Raw genomic sequence first — 18,487 nt, forward strand, 5'->3', positions numbered from 1 at the left:
AATTTCCCAGAAACCCATCGTAGTCTTTTCACAGAGTCACTCGGCAAGCCGAAAAGAGACGAACGGGGCGATGGACCGCTGCTGGACTCTATGAAGAGTCAGAAACATAACTTTGTCAAACAGAGAACGCAACGTTGGGGAAAATACAGCGGATACCTTTGTTACAACTTCACGTGAGAGAGGTGAGATCTACACCTCATAAACAGACCACTAGGAGTTTTGAACTTATGTTTCATTAAATATTTATCTTATCTGAGAGAGAGAGAGAGAGAGCGAGAGAGAGAGCATCGTGCGACTATCCAGAACCCGCCCCTACGTTAGAAAAACTGTTATGAGAAATTTAGATGTAAAAATGTAGTTGTAAAACAAGACAAACTAAGCAAGGGATGCGTAAATTTAAGTAGTTATACAGTCTTGATGTATTGCTTATGCGGGGAATCGCGATATGCAACGAATGCCACGATGATTTAAAGTAAATAATCGTTCCGTTAGGTTTTTACATTTTGAGTAACGCACGTCATAAATGCACACTGCTTTGATTTTATTCACTTTATTACGATCGCGTACTTTCTGTTGTATGACCTTTTGTTGATTTGTCTGAAACTGATGTTTAAAAACAATTTCTTTTTGACTGTACTGTATGCATTACACTTTTAGCCCCTGATTAAACTGCAAAAACGCAATTAGATAAATAAAATAGCTGTATTTTTTGTCATTTTAATGTTGATATTTTTGTAAAACTTTAAGCTGTAATGTGCAGGTAGTTGGGTCGAAAAGTAGTCCTATGCAAATCGCTCTCTCTCTCTCTCTCTCTCTCTCTCTCTCTCTCTCTCTCTCTCTCTCTCTCTCTCTCTCTATCTATGCATATTGACAGTTCTGCTGCTATTCATTTGTTAATCAAATCTGGTTAACAGGAAGACTTTGTGGTGGTAATGATAATACAGTTTTAAGTTTAACAGTGTCTGTTAAACAGGTTATGTGCAACAGTTACAAAGAAAAAGTGTCTGTGATCACAGTTTATTCCAGGTATACAGTATTTTTTATCAAGTATAGTAGGTATCTGCCTAAGAAGTTCTTTGTTAAATGTTTTGTTTACTTCCTTAACTCCAGAATTTACTTTGAACTTTGCAACTTATATTGACAATAAATCAACACTTTAATCAATCTGTTGGCTTGTCTGTCTGGAGATGTAAAGTTTTTTTAGCCCAACTTTCATTACAAAACATTTCTTTTAAGGTGCAGTGTGTAACTTTTATAACGATCTCTTTTTAAATGCAATATAAAATACATAACTATATTATCAGGGGTGTATAAAGACCTTTCATAATGAACTGTTATGTTTTTATTACCTTAGAAGGAGACATTTTTATCTACATACACAGAGGGTTACATGGAAGTCGCCATTTTGTTTCTACAGAAGCCTTTAAAGGATTAGTCAATTTTCTTAAAATAAAAATCCAGATAATTTACTCACCACCATGTCATCCAAAACGCTGATGTCCCTCTTTCCTTGCTCAGTCGAGAAGAAACCACGTTTTGTGAGGAAAACTATGTTTTTCTCATCTTAATGGACCACAACACTTAACACTTAACTCAACACGTAACAGTTTTTTCAACGGAGTTTCAAAGGACTCTAAACGATCCCAAACGAGGCATAAGGGTATTATCTAGCGAAACAACTGTCACCCTTGACAACAAAAACAACAAATATACACTTTTAAACCACAATTTCTCGTCCAGGGCCGGTCATGAAAGCGTCAGCGTGACCTCACGCAATACGTCAAGACGTCACAGAGGACGAACGTGAAACTCCGCCCCAATGTTTACAAGTGTGTTGAAAGAGGGCCGTTCCGACATTGTTGTATGTTAAATGATAGTAATTAATGTCTTTGTGTCAGTTTATTGTTTAAAATGGTCCGCAAATGTTCGTTTTATATATGTAACACGTGACCTCCCTACGTCACTACGCATTTATGTTAGGTCGCGCTGGACCGGACCTAGACGAAAAGTTGTGGTTTAAAGGTGCATATTTTACATTTTTCCTGTCAAAAATGAAAATCGTTTTGTTAGATAAGACCCTTATGCCTCGTTCGGGATCGTTTATAGTCCTTTGAAACTTCGTTGAAAAAAACTGTTACGTGTTAAGTGTTAAGTGTTGGTGTCCATCAAAGTCCACTAAAATGAGAAAAATCCTGCAATGTTGTCCTCAAAAAAACACAACTTCCCCTCGACTGAACAAAGAAAGACATCAACACCTTGGATGACATGGTGGTGAGTAAATTATCTGGATTTTTCTTGGACTATTCCGTTAACGGACAAACTTTTTTTACTAAGTTGTCTCCAACGATGACATGGTTGTCCGGTGGCGGCTACCGTAGCTTCTCTATGCGTTTCGGTGAACGGTGGACTGAAACGTTGGTTTCAATATGCAACCTTACCACTAGATGTACTAAAATTTACACACTGCTTTAACAAAATCTTTATGTTTTGTAATGAAATAAATGATGTATATGCATGTGCATATAATTATGCAATGTACCTTCTGCATACCTTTTTTAGTCCATGGCCATGGAGATGGCCAATTGTGTTTTTTAAAGAGTGATGTTTTCTTTGAAGACATTAGATTTTAATTGATGTTCAGTCACAAATACATTTTGTTTTTGCTTGACGTCTGACCTTTTACCCTCTGACCTCTGCAGGTGGTGGTGTGGTTGCCATGGTGGATAAAATGTCAAGTTTCCTGCACATTGGGGACGTATGCTCCCTTTATGCAGAAGGCTCTACCAGTGGCTTCATAAGCACACTAGGGTGAGTTTGTTGTCCCGGTTTATTTTCCCGGGCCCTATGACAGCGTTATATAATTAAGAATCACATGTTGAAATGTTTCCTGTGTCACTGAATGTGGTTTAATGGCTGTAATGTGCATCAGGGCCGCTGATAGAACTCACAGGGCTCATTATTAGGGCGACCAAGGGTGGTCAATGTGTAGTTAAATAATGAATAAGCTTAACCGGCAGCTCATTTATTAAATAAAGGTCTAGATTTACAGATTTGAAATGGCTTAGGTATTTTCAATGTTTTCATTAATACTTCAACATGTATCTCTTTTTCTGCTGACTAATCTTGTAAAAAAGTCAAGCATGCATATAGTTTCCTGTGGGTTAATGATAAAATGTATTTGTAGATAAGACTGTAATTCATCTAACCAGTTGTCAGCAGTTTAACTCTGTGTATATTTTGTATGTTTGTGGCAAACTGGTTGTGGAATTTGGATTATGTCCAGTTAGCTGCTGCTATGGGCCAAAAAGGCTAAATTTGGATGCACACATACAAATGCACAAACCAAAAGCACAAATACGCATACAGGCAGACCTACACACAGTAACACTCTTGTTTCTTCTATTCAGGTTGGTTGATGACCGATGTGTTGTCCAACCCGACGCAGGGGACCTGAACAACCCACCCAAAAAGTTCAGGGGTGAGAAGTCACTGTGTGTGTTGTGGTGATTTATTTTTAGTTAAAACAGGAAGTTAAGTTACTTATGCAGAACTGTGTAGTCAAAGGTCATATGTACCCGGGAGAAAAGCTTCTGAAAATAACTTTATTTACCAACTATTTAGCCAATTTATTGTAAAGCTAGATTGTATTACTGTCAATCAAATCTTAACACGTATAATATGTAGTGTAGAACAGTCTGATCTTACTTTTGTGGAGGTTTACTTTGCTGTGGAAAATGTTACCAACACAAAGAGCACAGATCGATTTAGTTAAGAGACCTGATGAATGATAACACTTTAAACGCAACGATTGTGTGCAGTCAGGGGCGTCATGCACCGATTATTTTTAAGGGGGCACATTGTGCACAGAAATTTGTGCATAAACAAAAAAGAAATATTATAGAGCTTTCACAGTCTTTTCCTTGGCACTTCCACTAACATTTCTAACAATCTTCTGAGCCCCCCCCTGCCTTCATGTGAAAACAACCAAAATAAAAGTTTTGACCAACTTTTATGTCAAATACGTACAGTACTGTGCAAAGTCTTAGGCCATTATGCCAGAATTAGATTTGTTGTTTTTGCAATGTTATAGTAATTATATATAATTGTTTATCAGTCTCTTTAATAGAATACATCCAGAAAATACAAGAAATGTTTATATAGTATTAAAAACTGTATAAAAATGTAAACTGATATGTCAAATTTTTTTTTAACTCCCCTTCCACTTGAGCAATAGCAGGAAACTGCAGGATCTCTTAAACCTAAATAAAATTAAATTCTAATTTCTAATTTTAAAGAAATTAATCTTTTTACTTCATTCTGCTTAAAAACACTCAAAATGTGTTTAGGTGTGTTAAGAGAGGTCACACTAAACACCGACGATGCCTAAAGAAGACATTTAGAATTAAAATAAAAAAAAATTTGTACATATTTCCTGTATTTTCTGTTTGTATCTTAATAAAATAGATTGAAGAATAAATATGGATAATAAGTCTGGTGGTGGTGGCCTAATGCTGCGTTCACACCAGCCGTGGTAGAGGCGTCAAGCGCGGGTAATTTCAATGTTAAGTCAATGTGAAGATGCTTTGACGCGTGTCTGGAAGTCTCACGGCGCGAATGAGGCGTTTAGCTCGGTACACGCGCGAATGCCGCGAATTGAGCATTGCTGCGGAAAAGCGCGAGTTGAAAAATGTTAACTTTGCCAGAGAAACGCACTGCATTAACCAATCAGGAGCTTGCTCTAGTAGTGACGTGATTACAAAAAAGAGCGGAGTCACAGAAGCCCCTCCCATGACGCGAATTTCCGCGTGAATGTCTCGATGACTCGAATTTCACGCGTGGCTTTCAAGTAAACTCAAAATGTTCAAGCGGCAAACTAGAAGCAGTAGACGCGAATTTGACGCCTCAAACGCAGCTGGTGTGAACACACAGTAAGACTTTTGCACAGTACTGAATATCAATTTATTCAATCAGAGTAATGACATTTGTTACATCTGAAATGACATTTATATTTATTTACATTTTGTTTAATGACATCTTTAAAGCTGCTCAATTGTGCCATTGAAGTGTAGTGAGCATTTCTGACCACATTTTAATTCTTTAAATAACAAAATGCAGCAACAAGGACCCTGCGAATGCGCTCAAATGCTAATGACATCTGCGAATGCGCTGTTGTGGCGCTGCACCTGCCGTCTGAATAAAGCAACATGTAACATGATCAAAAAGCCCTATCAAAACGGGCGAAAATCTGAAGAGTGATGAGGATGCAGCACAGAAATGATAATATGGTGCATATAGTAACACATTAATGGGCTCTTTTTTGATTTGGAGGTTGCATGCAAAATCCGTTTGGCTCAAAAAATTGAGGGGGCACGTGCCCCAGTTTGAAAGGGCATGATGCCTCTGTGTGTAGTTGAAGTTAATTGGCCTCTAATCTCTCTACATCACTTACAATGCATCTGCTGGTGACACCAAGAAGCTGGGTCAAGAGTAGGAGAGTGTTTGTGTTAGTATGTAAGTGTGTTCATACATCAAGCGCAGCTTTTGTCACTGCACCAATTCTTTTAGCCGCTGAATGTTGTTCAACTCATATATTTACTAAACCCTGTTTTTTTTCTATAATGAATTAAGAGACTGATAATATGAACAATACAATTAAAATAATGCTTTCCATGCTGTATGACTTTTCTAGTCAAATGGAAGCTTTGTGTAAGTAACAGCTGAAATTGATGGCTGATAATTCACCAATAATCTTCACACATTTAAAAGTAGCATATCAAAATGTGTAATGTAAGGTCTAATGCTGCGTTTACACCAGCCGCGGTAGAGGCGTCAAGCACAAGTGATTTTTATGTTAAGTCAATGTGAAGACACGTTGACGGGCGTCTGGAGGTCTCGCGGCATGAATGAGGCGTTTAATGCGCTGCGGTAGACGCGATTCCGCCTCATTTGTGCTTCTAGTTCGCGAGAAAGGCGAGAATTGAGCGTTGCCGCGGGAAACGCGCAAGTTGAAAATTTTGAACGCCACGTTAGCTTGCTCTAGTAGTGATGTGATTACAGGAGTTGCAGAAGCCCCTCCCATAACGCGAATTTCTGCATGAATGTCTCGATTACTAGAATTTCATGCGCAAATGAAGCGAGTAAACTCAAAATGTTCAAGCGCCAAACTAGACGCGGTAGACGCGAATTTGATGCCTCAAACGCGGCTGGTGGGAACCCACAGTAATATTATTGACACCAAACCCATAACTCATTTCTGCAGGTTATTCTGCAAAGCAGAATCCGAGTATAACCCGGATCTGACGCCATTGAAAACATTTGGGATGCGTATATAAGATTACAACTAATTTGAGAATTGAGCTACAGGAATGCCTGATTATCACGCAGATTAAACCCCACAAAGCATAAAGCGAAAGTTTCTGTCCTTCTGCTGCTCTTATGGGTAATTTCTGAGGAAAGTGACAAACAATCAAAACCGTTGTATTAGTTGGAAAAATTGTCTTATTTTTGAGTGAACTTTTCCTTTAAGTTCATCTATTACTGTCTTTCAGGTGCATTTATCTTTGCAATGTGATCCTGCTATAAATAAACCCAGTGTTATTCTGCAAAGTGTGTTTGTGTGTGTAATAAATAGAGAGAGAGAGACAGAAATAATAGCCTGATGTTCAGCGAGCCCCACTAGAGAGGAATGCCTACAATTTCCCTCAAATATAAACACACTCCAAAACAAAATGGAGGCATGTGATTGTCCATTTTCTTTTACTACCATTTGTGAAATTGTTCTTTATGTGTACGCGTGTATAAGTCAATAATTCGTCCCACCATTTTACCAAAGACTTAATTTTTTTGCAGATGAAGGATGGATGAATGAATATTAAAAAGATGAACATCAAATAGGGAACTGAAAGTTTGTTTCCTTATTAGTGGCGCAAGCATTGCTGTTGCTATTTTAAACCAAAGCCTAACTTTAATCTGTAACTTATTCTTCATATGACATCAGATCATGAAGAAGGTTACGTGATTGCTTTTCTAATTGATTTTACTTACTATGTTTACTTGGTGGACTAAAAACGGAAAAAATCCAATGAAGTTAAGGAGTATACCATAAACAAGGTTCTGTTGACCTGGGCCAAATGGCAACCATTTGGCATAACATAGTGCTTAGAAACCTAGAATATATCATTTGCATAGCAAAACAGCTTTTTCTGCAGAAAACTCCATTGATGTTCTTCAGAAATGTAAAAAAAAATCGGTCCATTAGGTCATCAGATGAGTGCATGTGTTTATATGTCTATCTACGTACATTCCTCCATTGACCCCAAAAGGTCGTTGGTGTTTTATCAGCTTAATCTCCAGAAACTAGAAACAGAGAACAGACAGTCTCTCTCTTTCTCTCTCTCTCCCTCCCTTTCTATTTCGCTGACTCCCCCTCTCTCCTTATTTGGTAAGACTGGAGTTATGCTGGAATGAAGTTAGTGCATTTTCACTTTTTCCCTGTAGCTCTTATCAGGTTGAGTGTGTGGTTGTGTATGCAGAGCCGGATTAACCCAAAGGCAAACTAGGCACGTGCCTAGGGCCCGATTGGCGGGATGGGGCCCAGACAGAGGGGGAATTTTTTTTTTTTTTTACAAATTTCCCATCTACAATTTCGCAGCTGTCGGGCGGGATCCCCGTATCTCCAAAACCATTATTTTTCAGGAAATTAAAAAACGCCGTATTTTTTAAGTTATTAAACATTATTTCAATTAAAGACGAGCTTTATGACTCGGGAGCAGAGAGATACGAACTTATGCTCTCATTGATAAAATGGTACGGACACAGACGTCGCCGCTGCCAGCAGTGTTCAACAAATACTGCGGTCACATTGAGCCTTAAAGACGATGCTTCAATAGTTAACCAAAGCTGACTGTAGTATACATCTTACTAAACTCGATTTTAAGTTTTACGATCTATAAGTGATGCAATACAAAACACGATGAGCGGACTGCTGTCTATTAGTGGAAATGAATCTGCTCGCAAACTTACCTTCGTGGCTCACGGGCTTCCTTCTGCACAGAAGCATTACAGCTATCGAGTTTTAATAAATGTACTTAAACCTAACTATTTTCACTTGTTAGTGCCTAACAAACTGAAGTATTATATTAATTAAACAGCCATTTTATCTCCAATAAATAAAACATTTACTTGTGTTTAACATTCACAAAATAATTTAATGGTGTTATGCAAAACATTCAATTTAATTCAAAATTGAATTCAATAAAAACATTGCTGCTTGTGTTTTACATGCACAAAATAATTTAATGGTGGTATCCAAAACATTCAATTTAATTACAGTATTATATTAGATACATTTTAAAACTTCAATGCATGTATGATAAGCCTAGTAATACGTAAATATTTAAAATACATCAATAACTGATATCATAGGTTAACACAGATAAAATCATAGTTAAGTCTTTCTTTATTAAGCGCATTACTGAGTGTATTTGTGTTTGTGAGTTTATGACTGAGGTGGTGACTCGGATGGGGACGCCAGTCATCAGAATGGTTGATTTTCAAGTTCATCGTTCCACTCTGTACCTGACAGAGTTCCGTTAAGGACACAGACATGGTTGCTGCAAAAAATAAATAAATAAAGGACAAACGATCATTTCCCTACGTTATATAAGGCATGTTTGCGTATAATAACGAGGCAAAAAAAAAAAAAACAGTTCCTTGCATAATAATTCATGACTGTAATGGCAGAACTAGCGGGGTCAAGATTTTTTTCTTTAAGCCCCACAAAAATCACGTTAGATACCAAACATGATAACAAAACCAATGGATAGTGGCTAACTAAGTCAAATGCAAGCAATATGTGCTTTAAATTCACTTCACAAACGTGAATAGCGTAAAGAAAAATCTAGCAGCCTCAGAAACGATACATTAGAGTTTAGCACTACCATTACTTCGAGATAAAACTGTTATACATAATATAAAACTGTTATTATATAATTCATATAACTGAAACATAAATAACCAGTGTTTTGAGGACATTTACCTCAGTGGACGTGTTGCTCGACGAGGATTTCGTTGCGATTCTCAATCTTGAAGAGAAATATGCAGCGAAGCATATTGACACCTATTGGTTATTTACTTGTACTACTGCCTTAACAATGACACTCCCAATGGATAAGGTGAAAATAATTTAATAGCATTTAATAGAGCCCTGTAATGACGTATAAATAATAAATTTAGCAAAAAATTGTCTGATAGACTGGTTAATATACAACACATGACTTGATTTGGTATACAAACAACCAATTTGTAAGCAAAGACTAGGCTATGTAAAATGTGAATTCACTTTTATTAGTAACTTTGGTAAGTTTTAGATTTCAATTCATAAATAACCTCGATGGGGGGGCCCAAAAAATGCAGCCTGCCTAGTGTAGTCCATTTATTTAATCCGGCTCTGTGTGTATGTGCTATCTTTTTCCTTAATTGTGGGCAGTGGGTACATTTTGATTTGTGCTCATATAAAGTTTTTTTTTTGGACTTAATATGAGATACTAATCCTTTTCAGTAACCATTACAGTATCAGTTAAATACGCAAACTAGTCTCGGAAATGTAATTCTTTGCCTTTTTTAATGGCAGTATTTGTAGATTTTTTTTATTTGATTTTAGCCCTTGCATTTATAAGGGCAAATTTATTCAGCATCTAAAATTGAAGAGTTTCGTTGCAAAATGAGATAAATCCGTTTTTTTAATTGTTCGGAAATCTTGTTTTTTGATTGGGCATTCCAATTAATATCAATTTAACTGCAGTTGGTTTGTTTTGATTTAAACCTTCATAACTTAAAAAATACAGCTAAGTTGCATCATAAAACAAAATAATAACATGATAACATAATAATAAACATGTTTTGACAAAAATGTTAAAAAATGGATTTATCTCGTTTTGCAACGAAACTCTTCAATTACACATTTTCTACTTTAACCAAAATTATTTATGCCTTTTTCCATACATTACTTTGAATATGTGGTGAATATGTGGTTCAGTGGCGCGAGACATTTCAGTTGAGTTTACATACTGATTTCCATAATAATTTTACATTTACGCATTTTGCAGAAACTCTTATCCAAAGCAACTTTACATTCAGGCTATATATTTTTATGTTTATGGATGTTCCCTGGGAATCCCAAAAGTTGGCTACAGTATCTGTTTATGCTTATGGCACTGACTTCAGCCGGAAATGTGACGGTCCTTACTATGTTTAAAAGATTCGCTCACAATGCAATGCTAACAGGAGTTCACTTACAAGTCTGAAGCTGGAGGAATTATGATAATGTTGGTCTTGTCCACGTTAACAGTCCCAGGATGTAATCTGTTGCATACAATCCGTGTGTTTTTTGTAGTCCAAGAAAGGAGATTTACGTTGGAGATGATAACTCGCGTTATAAGTACACTGTAAAAAGTTAAATGAACATAAAACATTTTCAGTCATTATCTTCTACAGTAAGTTACTGGCAACCAGCTGCATAATTACAGCAAATTTTTTACAGTGTACTATTTGAATGGGATTAGTTTTACATAGGGAGGTGGGGTAAAGCAATTTTTATCAGCGCTTCTCAGTGATTTTAGTCCCGTCTGAATGCTCCATGTCAGTAATCATTACGGACAGTGTCAGTAAGTTAGGACGACTTATCTTCTGTAAAAAGGTCTGGAGAAAGTACCTCAGGTAATACTAAATATTACAGACGTCCTGTCACGCCATTACTCCATCTACCCCTGTAAAACGAATCCCGTTCGAATAGGGCTTAAGTTTACTTTAGGGTATTTATCTTTTGTATATTGTTAACTACTTACACACACTTAAACACCAAAGGAAATGTAAAATCGTGAATCTGACGATAGGTGCTCTTTAAAGGTCCCGTTCTTTCAGTGTGCAATAAAACATGTGTTCATATTTCAAGTGTAAAAAACCGCTGTTTTTCATGCAATTTACTTATCTCAATAGCGCTGTTTCCACTGTCCTCAAAACGGGCTGATGTCTTCCTTATTCTATGAAGTCCCTCCTTCAGAAAACGTAACGAGTTCTGATTGTGTAGCTTGTTTAGTGTGTTGTGATTTTAGCTTGTCGTTAGCTTAGCTGGCGACTGACGTATTCCTGTGGGCGGAGTTTAGTCAAAAAACTGTTCGTAGTGACATCATTAAAGCAGGAAGTAGAGGGCTGTAGTCCAAACCGGCCATTCGCTGTAGGCTTTGAAAGGCGAATTCTTGTAAAGAAAATATATCGCCTGGCAGTGAACTTTGGGCTTTATCGTTTACAGGTATTATTCATGCTATTATAGCAACATTACACACTAACTAGGGTTGTCATCCTCATCATTAAAGAGTTTTTGTGTGTCTGAAACACTTCAGTTGGGTTTGTATGGTTGCATGAGTAATGAGTGATGCTTGTGTTGTTTATTTATGCTTGGATGAAATGCGATTTTATCTCTCTCTTTTTCTTTCTGTAGACTGTCTGTTCAGACTATGTCCGATGAACAGATACTCGGCACAGAAACAGTTCTGGAAAGCTGCCAAACCTGGAGGAACCAGCACCACAGAGACAGTTCTCCTCAACAAACTTCATGTAAGTTGGGTTTACGTCTGTGTGTTTAATCACCCCTGTCCTGTACGTCTGTGGATGAAAACTGGTTGAAGCCAAGACTTGACAGTCATGCTGGAAACAAACAAATGCCTTATATATACACAAAACAAAGAAATGTTACCAACAAATCAAAAACTGAGACTTGCTCGTAATTTAAATTGATTCTGGAGAATGCTCTGTGGATCTGAACAACATTAAAGATGTGTCGTCGAGTACGAACACCACAGCTGGAAAAAAGTTTTTGAAAGAACATTAATCACTTATTGTTTATTAAACTCTCTTTATCTTTACTTAGCTTTCTGCACACTGAAAATGGCCACATCAAGTCATTACAAGATCTGTTTAGAGTTGTGGTTTAGTGGTCTGTGCATATACTTCTGATAGGTAATGACTTTGTGCTCATGTGAGAATTTACTAAGTAGTTAGCACCTTTTTTTCAAACCAAAAATGTTGTCTGTGCAAGCATCCCACTAGGTTTTGAGACAATAAGATGATGTCATTTTATTTTGCTAAATTGATTGTTTTCTTTAGCATGCTGCTGATTTAGAGAAGAAACAAAATGACTCTGAAAATAAAAAGCTTCTGGGAACAGTTATTCAGTACGGCAATGTCATCCAGGTAAAACTAACAGAAATGTAAACAAATGTTACTGTTATGTTATTATTTCTGTCTGTAAACACTTGAATGGTTGATTATTTGCACACCTATGAAAAAGAGATAAAAAATTGTGTATGTGGGTGAATGTGCATCTCTACAGCTTCTCCATCTTAAGAGCAATAAGTATCTGACTGTGAATAAGCGCTTGCCGGCTCTCCTGGAAAAAAATGCTATGCGTGTGACACTGGATGCTGCTGGAAATGAAGGTTCCTGGTTTTACATTCAGCCCTTCTACAAGCTCCGCTCTATAGGAGACAATGTGAGTACATATTACACTATAAATAGTGCATTAACACGTGTTTTTGTGCGATCGAACCACCCACTTCACATCATTTGCATCCCCCGCGCAAGTTCGCATTTATTGGCATTTAGTCTTTGCATTGACTTTGTATGTAATCTACTCACGAAAATTGTTGAATTCACGTTTGGTGTGTACACCCCATTATGCTGTGTACACATCAAATGCAAAACATTGTGTTCCTCGCTCTAGATTACTCACGGGATTTAACTTTGTGTCATGCAAATTATTCGCCTGAGTTGAATATTTTCAACTTGTGCGAAGACGCGTTTGAAACGAATAGCCCACCCAATTCGCAAAGACCATGTTGGACAGCGAAACACAAAAACATTTATTATGATGCGTACACACCAAACGCAAAGCATCATGTTCCTTGCTCTTGATTACTTGTGGGATTTAACTCCGTGTCAGGCAAATTTTAGCTTGAGTTGAATATTTTCAACGTATGTGTTTGAGGCGAATAACGTGTTTTCGCTGCATTCGCGCTGCCCAATTTGCGCCATTCGCATTGCCCCTCGCGAATTCGCATATATTTGCGCATTGACTATTTGCGCATTGACTATTTGCGCATTGACTATTTGCACATTGACTATTGCACATTGACTATTTCACATTGACGCATGTAATCTACTCACGCAAATTGTTGAATTCGCATTTGGTGTGTACGCCCCATTATGCTGTGTACACACCAAATGCAAAACATTGTGTTCCTCGCTCTAGATTACTCACGGGATTTAACTTTGTGTCATGCAAATTATTCACCTGAGTTGAATATTTTCAACTTGTGCGAAGACGCGTTTGAAACGAATAGCCCACCCAATTCGCAAAGACCATGTTGGACAGCGAAACACAAAAACATTTATTATGATGCGTACACACCAAACGCAAAGCATCATGTTCCTTGCTCTTGATTACTTGTGGGATTTAACTCCGTGTCATGCAAATTTTAGCTTGAGTTGAATATTTTCAACGTATGCGTTTGAGGCGAATAACGTGTTTTCGCAGCATTCGCGCTGCCCAATTTGCGCCATTCGCATTGCCCCTCGCGAATTCGCATATATTTGCGCATTGACTATTTGCACACCAAATGCGAACCTGCGCATTTCTCGCTCTGGATTACTTGCAGGATTTATCTTATGCAAATTTTTCGCTTAAGATAAATATTTTTAACTTGCGCAAAGAGGCGTTTAAGGCGAATAGCGTATGTTTTTGCGGCAATCATCTTGCCAAATTTGCGTCAGTTGCATCTTCCCGCATCGCATCCTTATCATTGCCCCGGGTTCATGTCTGTTAGCATCTTTGCATTCACTTTGTACATAATCTACTCTTTCAAATAGTTGAATTCGCGTTTGGTGTGTACGGCCCATTGAAAGATTTTCATGACATGGGAGTTAAATCCCGCAAGAAATCTAGAGCCAGGAACGCGATGCTTCGCTTTTGGTGCGTACGCAGCATTAGTGTTTAAACAATTTTCACAGTGCTCACATTTATATGGAGACAGAAGTCGTCCACTGGTTATGTTTGGTGATGTTTTGTGTTTGTTATTTCAGGTGGTCATCGGAGATAAGGTTGTATTAAATCCTGTCAACGCTGGACAGCCGCTTCATGCCAGTAGCCATCAGCTTGTAGATAATCCAGGGTGCAATGAGGTAAAAGCATGCACACACAAACATATACATGGGTCAGGGTTTAAGAATTGTTTGTGTGTGTCTAAGATTTATTGCTGATATACTGAACTGATAAAATTATGTTTTCATTTATAAAGCAGGTTAATAATTTATAATATGTGACCCTGGAACACAAACCAGTCAAAAGCAGCATGGGTATATTTGTAGCAAAACCAAAACTTCAGAATTATAGATTTTTCTTTTATGCCAAAAATAATTAGGATATTATGAAAAACAATTATGTTCCATGAGAATATTTTGTAAATTTCTTAACCGCAAATATATTAAAACTTTATTTTTGTGGGTGAGTGCAGTTGCTAAGGACTTTATTTGGAAAATTCTAAAGTGATTTTTTTCCCAAAAATCTGGGAATTAAAAATCTAAATTAGGCCCAAAAAATGTAAAAAAAAAAAAAACTAAATTAGATACTGAAGAAGATTCTTTAGTATTTGTAGGTCACTAATTACAAAAAAAATTGATTTTTTTTTTTACAAATTTTCAACAAAACCAAGCATTCAGTAACATCACAAGATGCTCAACATTTTCAAATCATGCTCGGAGAACATGGATCGTCAGGTTTTGTGCAAACTCATGGAGTGCATGCTGACTCATGGAGTGCACGTTGACTGGTCATTTGACTAAAATTCATGTACACTTGGTTCACATTTTTTCTTAAATAATGAAACTCTCCAACAGGTAAATTCAGTGAACTGTACCACCAGTTGGAAAATTGTTCTCTTCATGAAATGGAGCGACAACCAGGAGGTTGTCTTGAAAGGTGTAAGTTTTACACACATATCCTCACAAAAATCATAATTTAAAGTCACAAGGAAATGGAAGTAATTAAATGGAAGCAATTGTCTTATTTTCCCCACCAAATATTTCCAAGTGAAAATCATTCTAAAAATTAGAAAAAAGGTAGGGTGGGACTTGAAGTCGTCCATTGACAATTGATTGGATCCTTGGAAGTTCCGTCATGTTGCTAATTGCTAATCAAAGCAATCTTTTCCTGGGCCTGCCTTGCACCATTCCTCTTGACCGATTTTTTTAAAGCTTACAGATAAAGTCATTTGTAAAAAAAAACAAAATTTCAATTTTTTTTTTTAATTTCAATTTCATTGTGACTTCAAAACTACTAGTTGACCCGTCCCTACTGTAAACCAAAATTGTATGTGTTATCAGGGTGACGTGGTGAGGCTGTTTCATGCCGAGCAGGAGAAATTTCTAACGTGCGACGAACACAGAAAAAAACAGTACGTCTTCTTGCGCACCACCGGACGGCAGTCCGCGACATCTGCAACCAGCAGCAAAGCACTATGGGAGGTGGAGGTCAGTTCAGGACTGTTATTTTATAATTTTGTGAAGTTTACCAGATGTTTATTTATAATGGAAAGAACGACTGATAATTGTTTTTCGAGCATGTGAATGTGATTTAAATCGGTTTGGGAACCTTAGCAGGTGCTTTATGTTTTTTGCAGGTTGTACAGCATGATCCCTGCAGAGGTGGGGCGGGCTACTGGAACAGTCTCTTCAGGTTTAAACACCTGGCGACCGGCCATTACCTTGCCGCAGAGGTTAGACTGACATGCCGTGCAGAATAAGACTTCACAGAAATGCACAAACACAAAAGGGGCATAAATCAAGCATAGTTGTTTATATAGAGCTTGATAGAGCAGAGGACACGGTTTGTGATGTTCACCGCATTTTCACCACAGGAGTTCCCTTTGACTTATTGGAACACAGATTTGTTAAAGGGACACTCCAATTTTTTGTGAAAATATGCTAATTTTCTAGCTCCCCTAGAGTTAAACATTTGATTTTTACTGTTTTGAAATCCATTCAGCTGATCTCCGGGTCTGGCGGTACCACTTTTAGCATAGCTTAGCATAATCCATTGAATCTGATTAGACCGTTAGCATTGCCCTAAAAAATAACCAAAGAGTTTTGATATTTTTCTTATTTAAAACTTTACTCTTCTGTAATAACATCATATACTAAGACCGACAGAAAATTAAATCAAGGAAATAATCAAGGACATTGTCCCCTGCTATTGAAAGTAACCAAGGGGACTATTTTCGGATGCTGCGTAATATCATTGCGCCTCCTGGAGCCATGTTACGGCAGCAAAGTCCTTAATTATTAGGCCAGAATAAGAGTATAGTTCCTAGTTATATCTGCCTAGAAAATGCAACGTTTAATTTATCGTCAGTCTTAGTACACGATGTAACTACAGAAGAGTCAAGTTTAAATCGGAAAAATATCGAAACTCTTTGGTTATTTTTTTGCGCGATGCTAATGGTCTAATCAGATTCAATGGATTGTGCTAAGCTATCTTAAAAGTAGTACCGCCAGGCCCGGAGATCAGCTGAATGGATTCCAAAACGGTAAAAATCAAATGTTAAACTCTAGGAGAGCTGGAATATAAGCATATTTTCAAAAAAAGTTGAGCGTCCCTTTAAGCCCACATAGGACATGCTGTCATCTTGAATAACAGAACCAAATGAGCTATGATGTTATCTGTTGATACATTGTTCCTCTTTCGCCTCACAGCTGGACTCCGAGCAGGAAGTGATGCGGGCACGTCCGCGTAACCCTCAGGATAAGGTTATGTACACGCTGGTTTCTGTTCCTGATGGCAATGATATCTCGTCTATCTTTGAGCTGGACCCCACCACTCTGAGAGGGGGAGACTCACTTGTGCCGAGGTAAATAGAAATTACAGCTTCTTTGCCACATGTAAAGTCTTCTGATAAAGTAAACTTGTATTAAGCGTGTCGTCTTGCTCATCAGAAACTCGTACGTTCGACTCCGGCATCTTTGCACAAATACATGGGTCCATAGCACCAACCAGCCAATAGACAAAGATGAAGAGAAACCTGTCATGCTAAGAGTGAGTTTTTGTCTTTGTGTGACTGTGATTGGGTCACAATAAATTCGTCCACTAATAAATGTGTTCATCTGTGTATCAGATAGGAACATCTCCTCTGAAAGAGGATAAAGAGGCGTTTGCCATAGTGCCAGTGTCTCCAGCAGAGGTCAGGGATCTGGATTTTGCCAACGATGCCAGTAAAGTATTAGCTTCCATTGCCGCTAAACTTGAGAAGGGCACCATAACCCAAAATGAGAGGAGGTAGAGCTTCTATTCATCCATCCATCAGTTCATTCTGTCATGCATGTGTCTATTTTCTCTCCATACTTTCTTTCATCCATTTATATTTTTTCTATCCATCCATCTTTTCATCTGCCCGTTTCCATCCATACATCAATCCATATGTCATTTTTCCATTCATCCTTTTGTCCATCTTTCCTTTTTCCATCTACAACTTATACTTCCTTTCATTTATATATTTTTTCATTCATTTGTCCATTCATCCCTTGCTTAATCTATCTGTCCTTTTCCATCTATCTATCCGTTTTTTATGTATCCATCCATCCTTTTTGATCAGTCTGTTTTTTTAATATCCATTCATTTATCCATTCATCTTTTCTTTAATCCATTTGCCTTTTTCATCCACCCTTTCAGCCATTTGTCTTTTTTCTATCTACATATCCATCCATCCTTCCTTTTATCCTTTCATCTATTTTTTATTCTTCCATCATCCATGTATCCTTTCATCAATCTTTCCTTTTTCCATCTGTCCATCCGTATTTTCTTTCATCTATTTGTCATTTTTCATCCATCCTTTAGTAATTTTTTCTTCATTCTATCCATTCATCCTTCCTTTTATTCTTTCATCCATGTATTTATACATCTATCCATTAATCTGTTGTTTCGTTCATCTGTCCTTTTTCCATCCATCCACTCATCATTTTTTATATTTATCTGTCCATCGATCTGATACATCCATCTTTATTCTACATCTATTGATCCATCCTTCCTTTCTTTTTTCCTTTCATTTTTTAATCCACCCATGCTTCCATGTTTCATCTATCCTTTCATCCATCTTTTCTTTTTTATTCTTCCATTTGCGTTTCTATTCATCTAGCAGTTTTTTTCTTCCTTTCTTTTTCATCTATTTATCCATCCAGCCCTTGTTTAATCCATTTGTCCTTTTCCATCCACTCTTCTATCATCTGTCCTTTTTCCATCCATCCAATTGTCATTTTCGCATCCATCCATCCTTTCATCCATTTTTCATCCATCCTTCAGTCTTTTTTGTTCCTATTATTCATCCTTTCTTTCATTCTTTCCTCCATATATTTTTATCCATCCATCATTTTTTATCATGTTTAT

At 37.3% G+C, this 18,487-nt stretch overlaps 1 protein-coding gene across 1 annotated transcript in view; it reads left to right on the forward strand.

Annotated features, from left to right (window-relative positions):
• The first annotated feature begins 147 nt into the window (after nucleotides 1-147).
• The window catches only part of itpr1a (inositol 1,4,5-trisphosphate receptor, type 1a), a 64,097-nt gene continuing 45,757 nt past the window's right edge, over nucleotides 148-18,487 (forward strand). The window contains 13 exon segments of the mRNA XM_073870347.1: nucleotides 148-182; nucleotides 2,700-2,808; nucleotides 3,408-3,478; nucleotides 11,498-11,613; nucleotides 12,163-12,249; nucleotides 12,389-12,547; nucleotides 14,137-14,235; nucleotides 14,950-15,033; nucleotides 15,436-15,582; nucleotides 15,732-15,827; nucleotides 16,804-16,958; nucleotides 17,044-17,143; nucleotides 17,223-17,383. Of these exon segments, the coding sequence (XP_073726448.1) occupies nucleotides 2,717-2,808; nucleotides 3,408-3,478; nucleotides 11,498-11,613; nucleotides 12,163-12,249; nucleotides 12,389-12,547; nucleotides 14,137-14,235; nucleotides 14,950-15,033; nucleotides 15,436-15,582; nucleotides 15,732-15,827; nucleotides 16,804-16,958; nucleotides 17,044-17,143; nucleotides 17,223-17,383 (1,367 nt within the window). The 5' untranslated portion in view covers nucleotides 148-182; nucleotides 2,700-2,716.

The sequence above is a fragment of the Misgurnus anguillicaudatus genome, chromosome 8 (assembly GCF_027580225.2).
Source record: "Misgurnus anguillicaudatus chromosome 8, ASM2758022v2, whole genome shotgun sequence".
Lineage (NCBI taxonomy): Eukaryota > Metazoa > Chordata > Actinopteri > Cypriniformes > Cobitidae > Misgurnus > Misgurnus anguillicaudatus.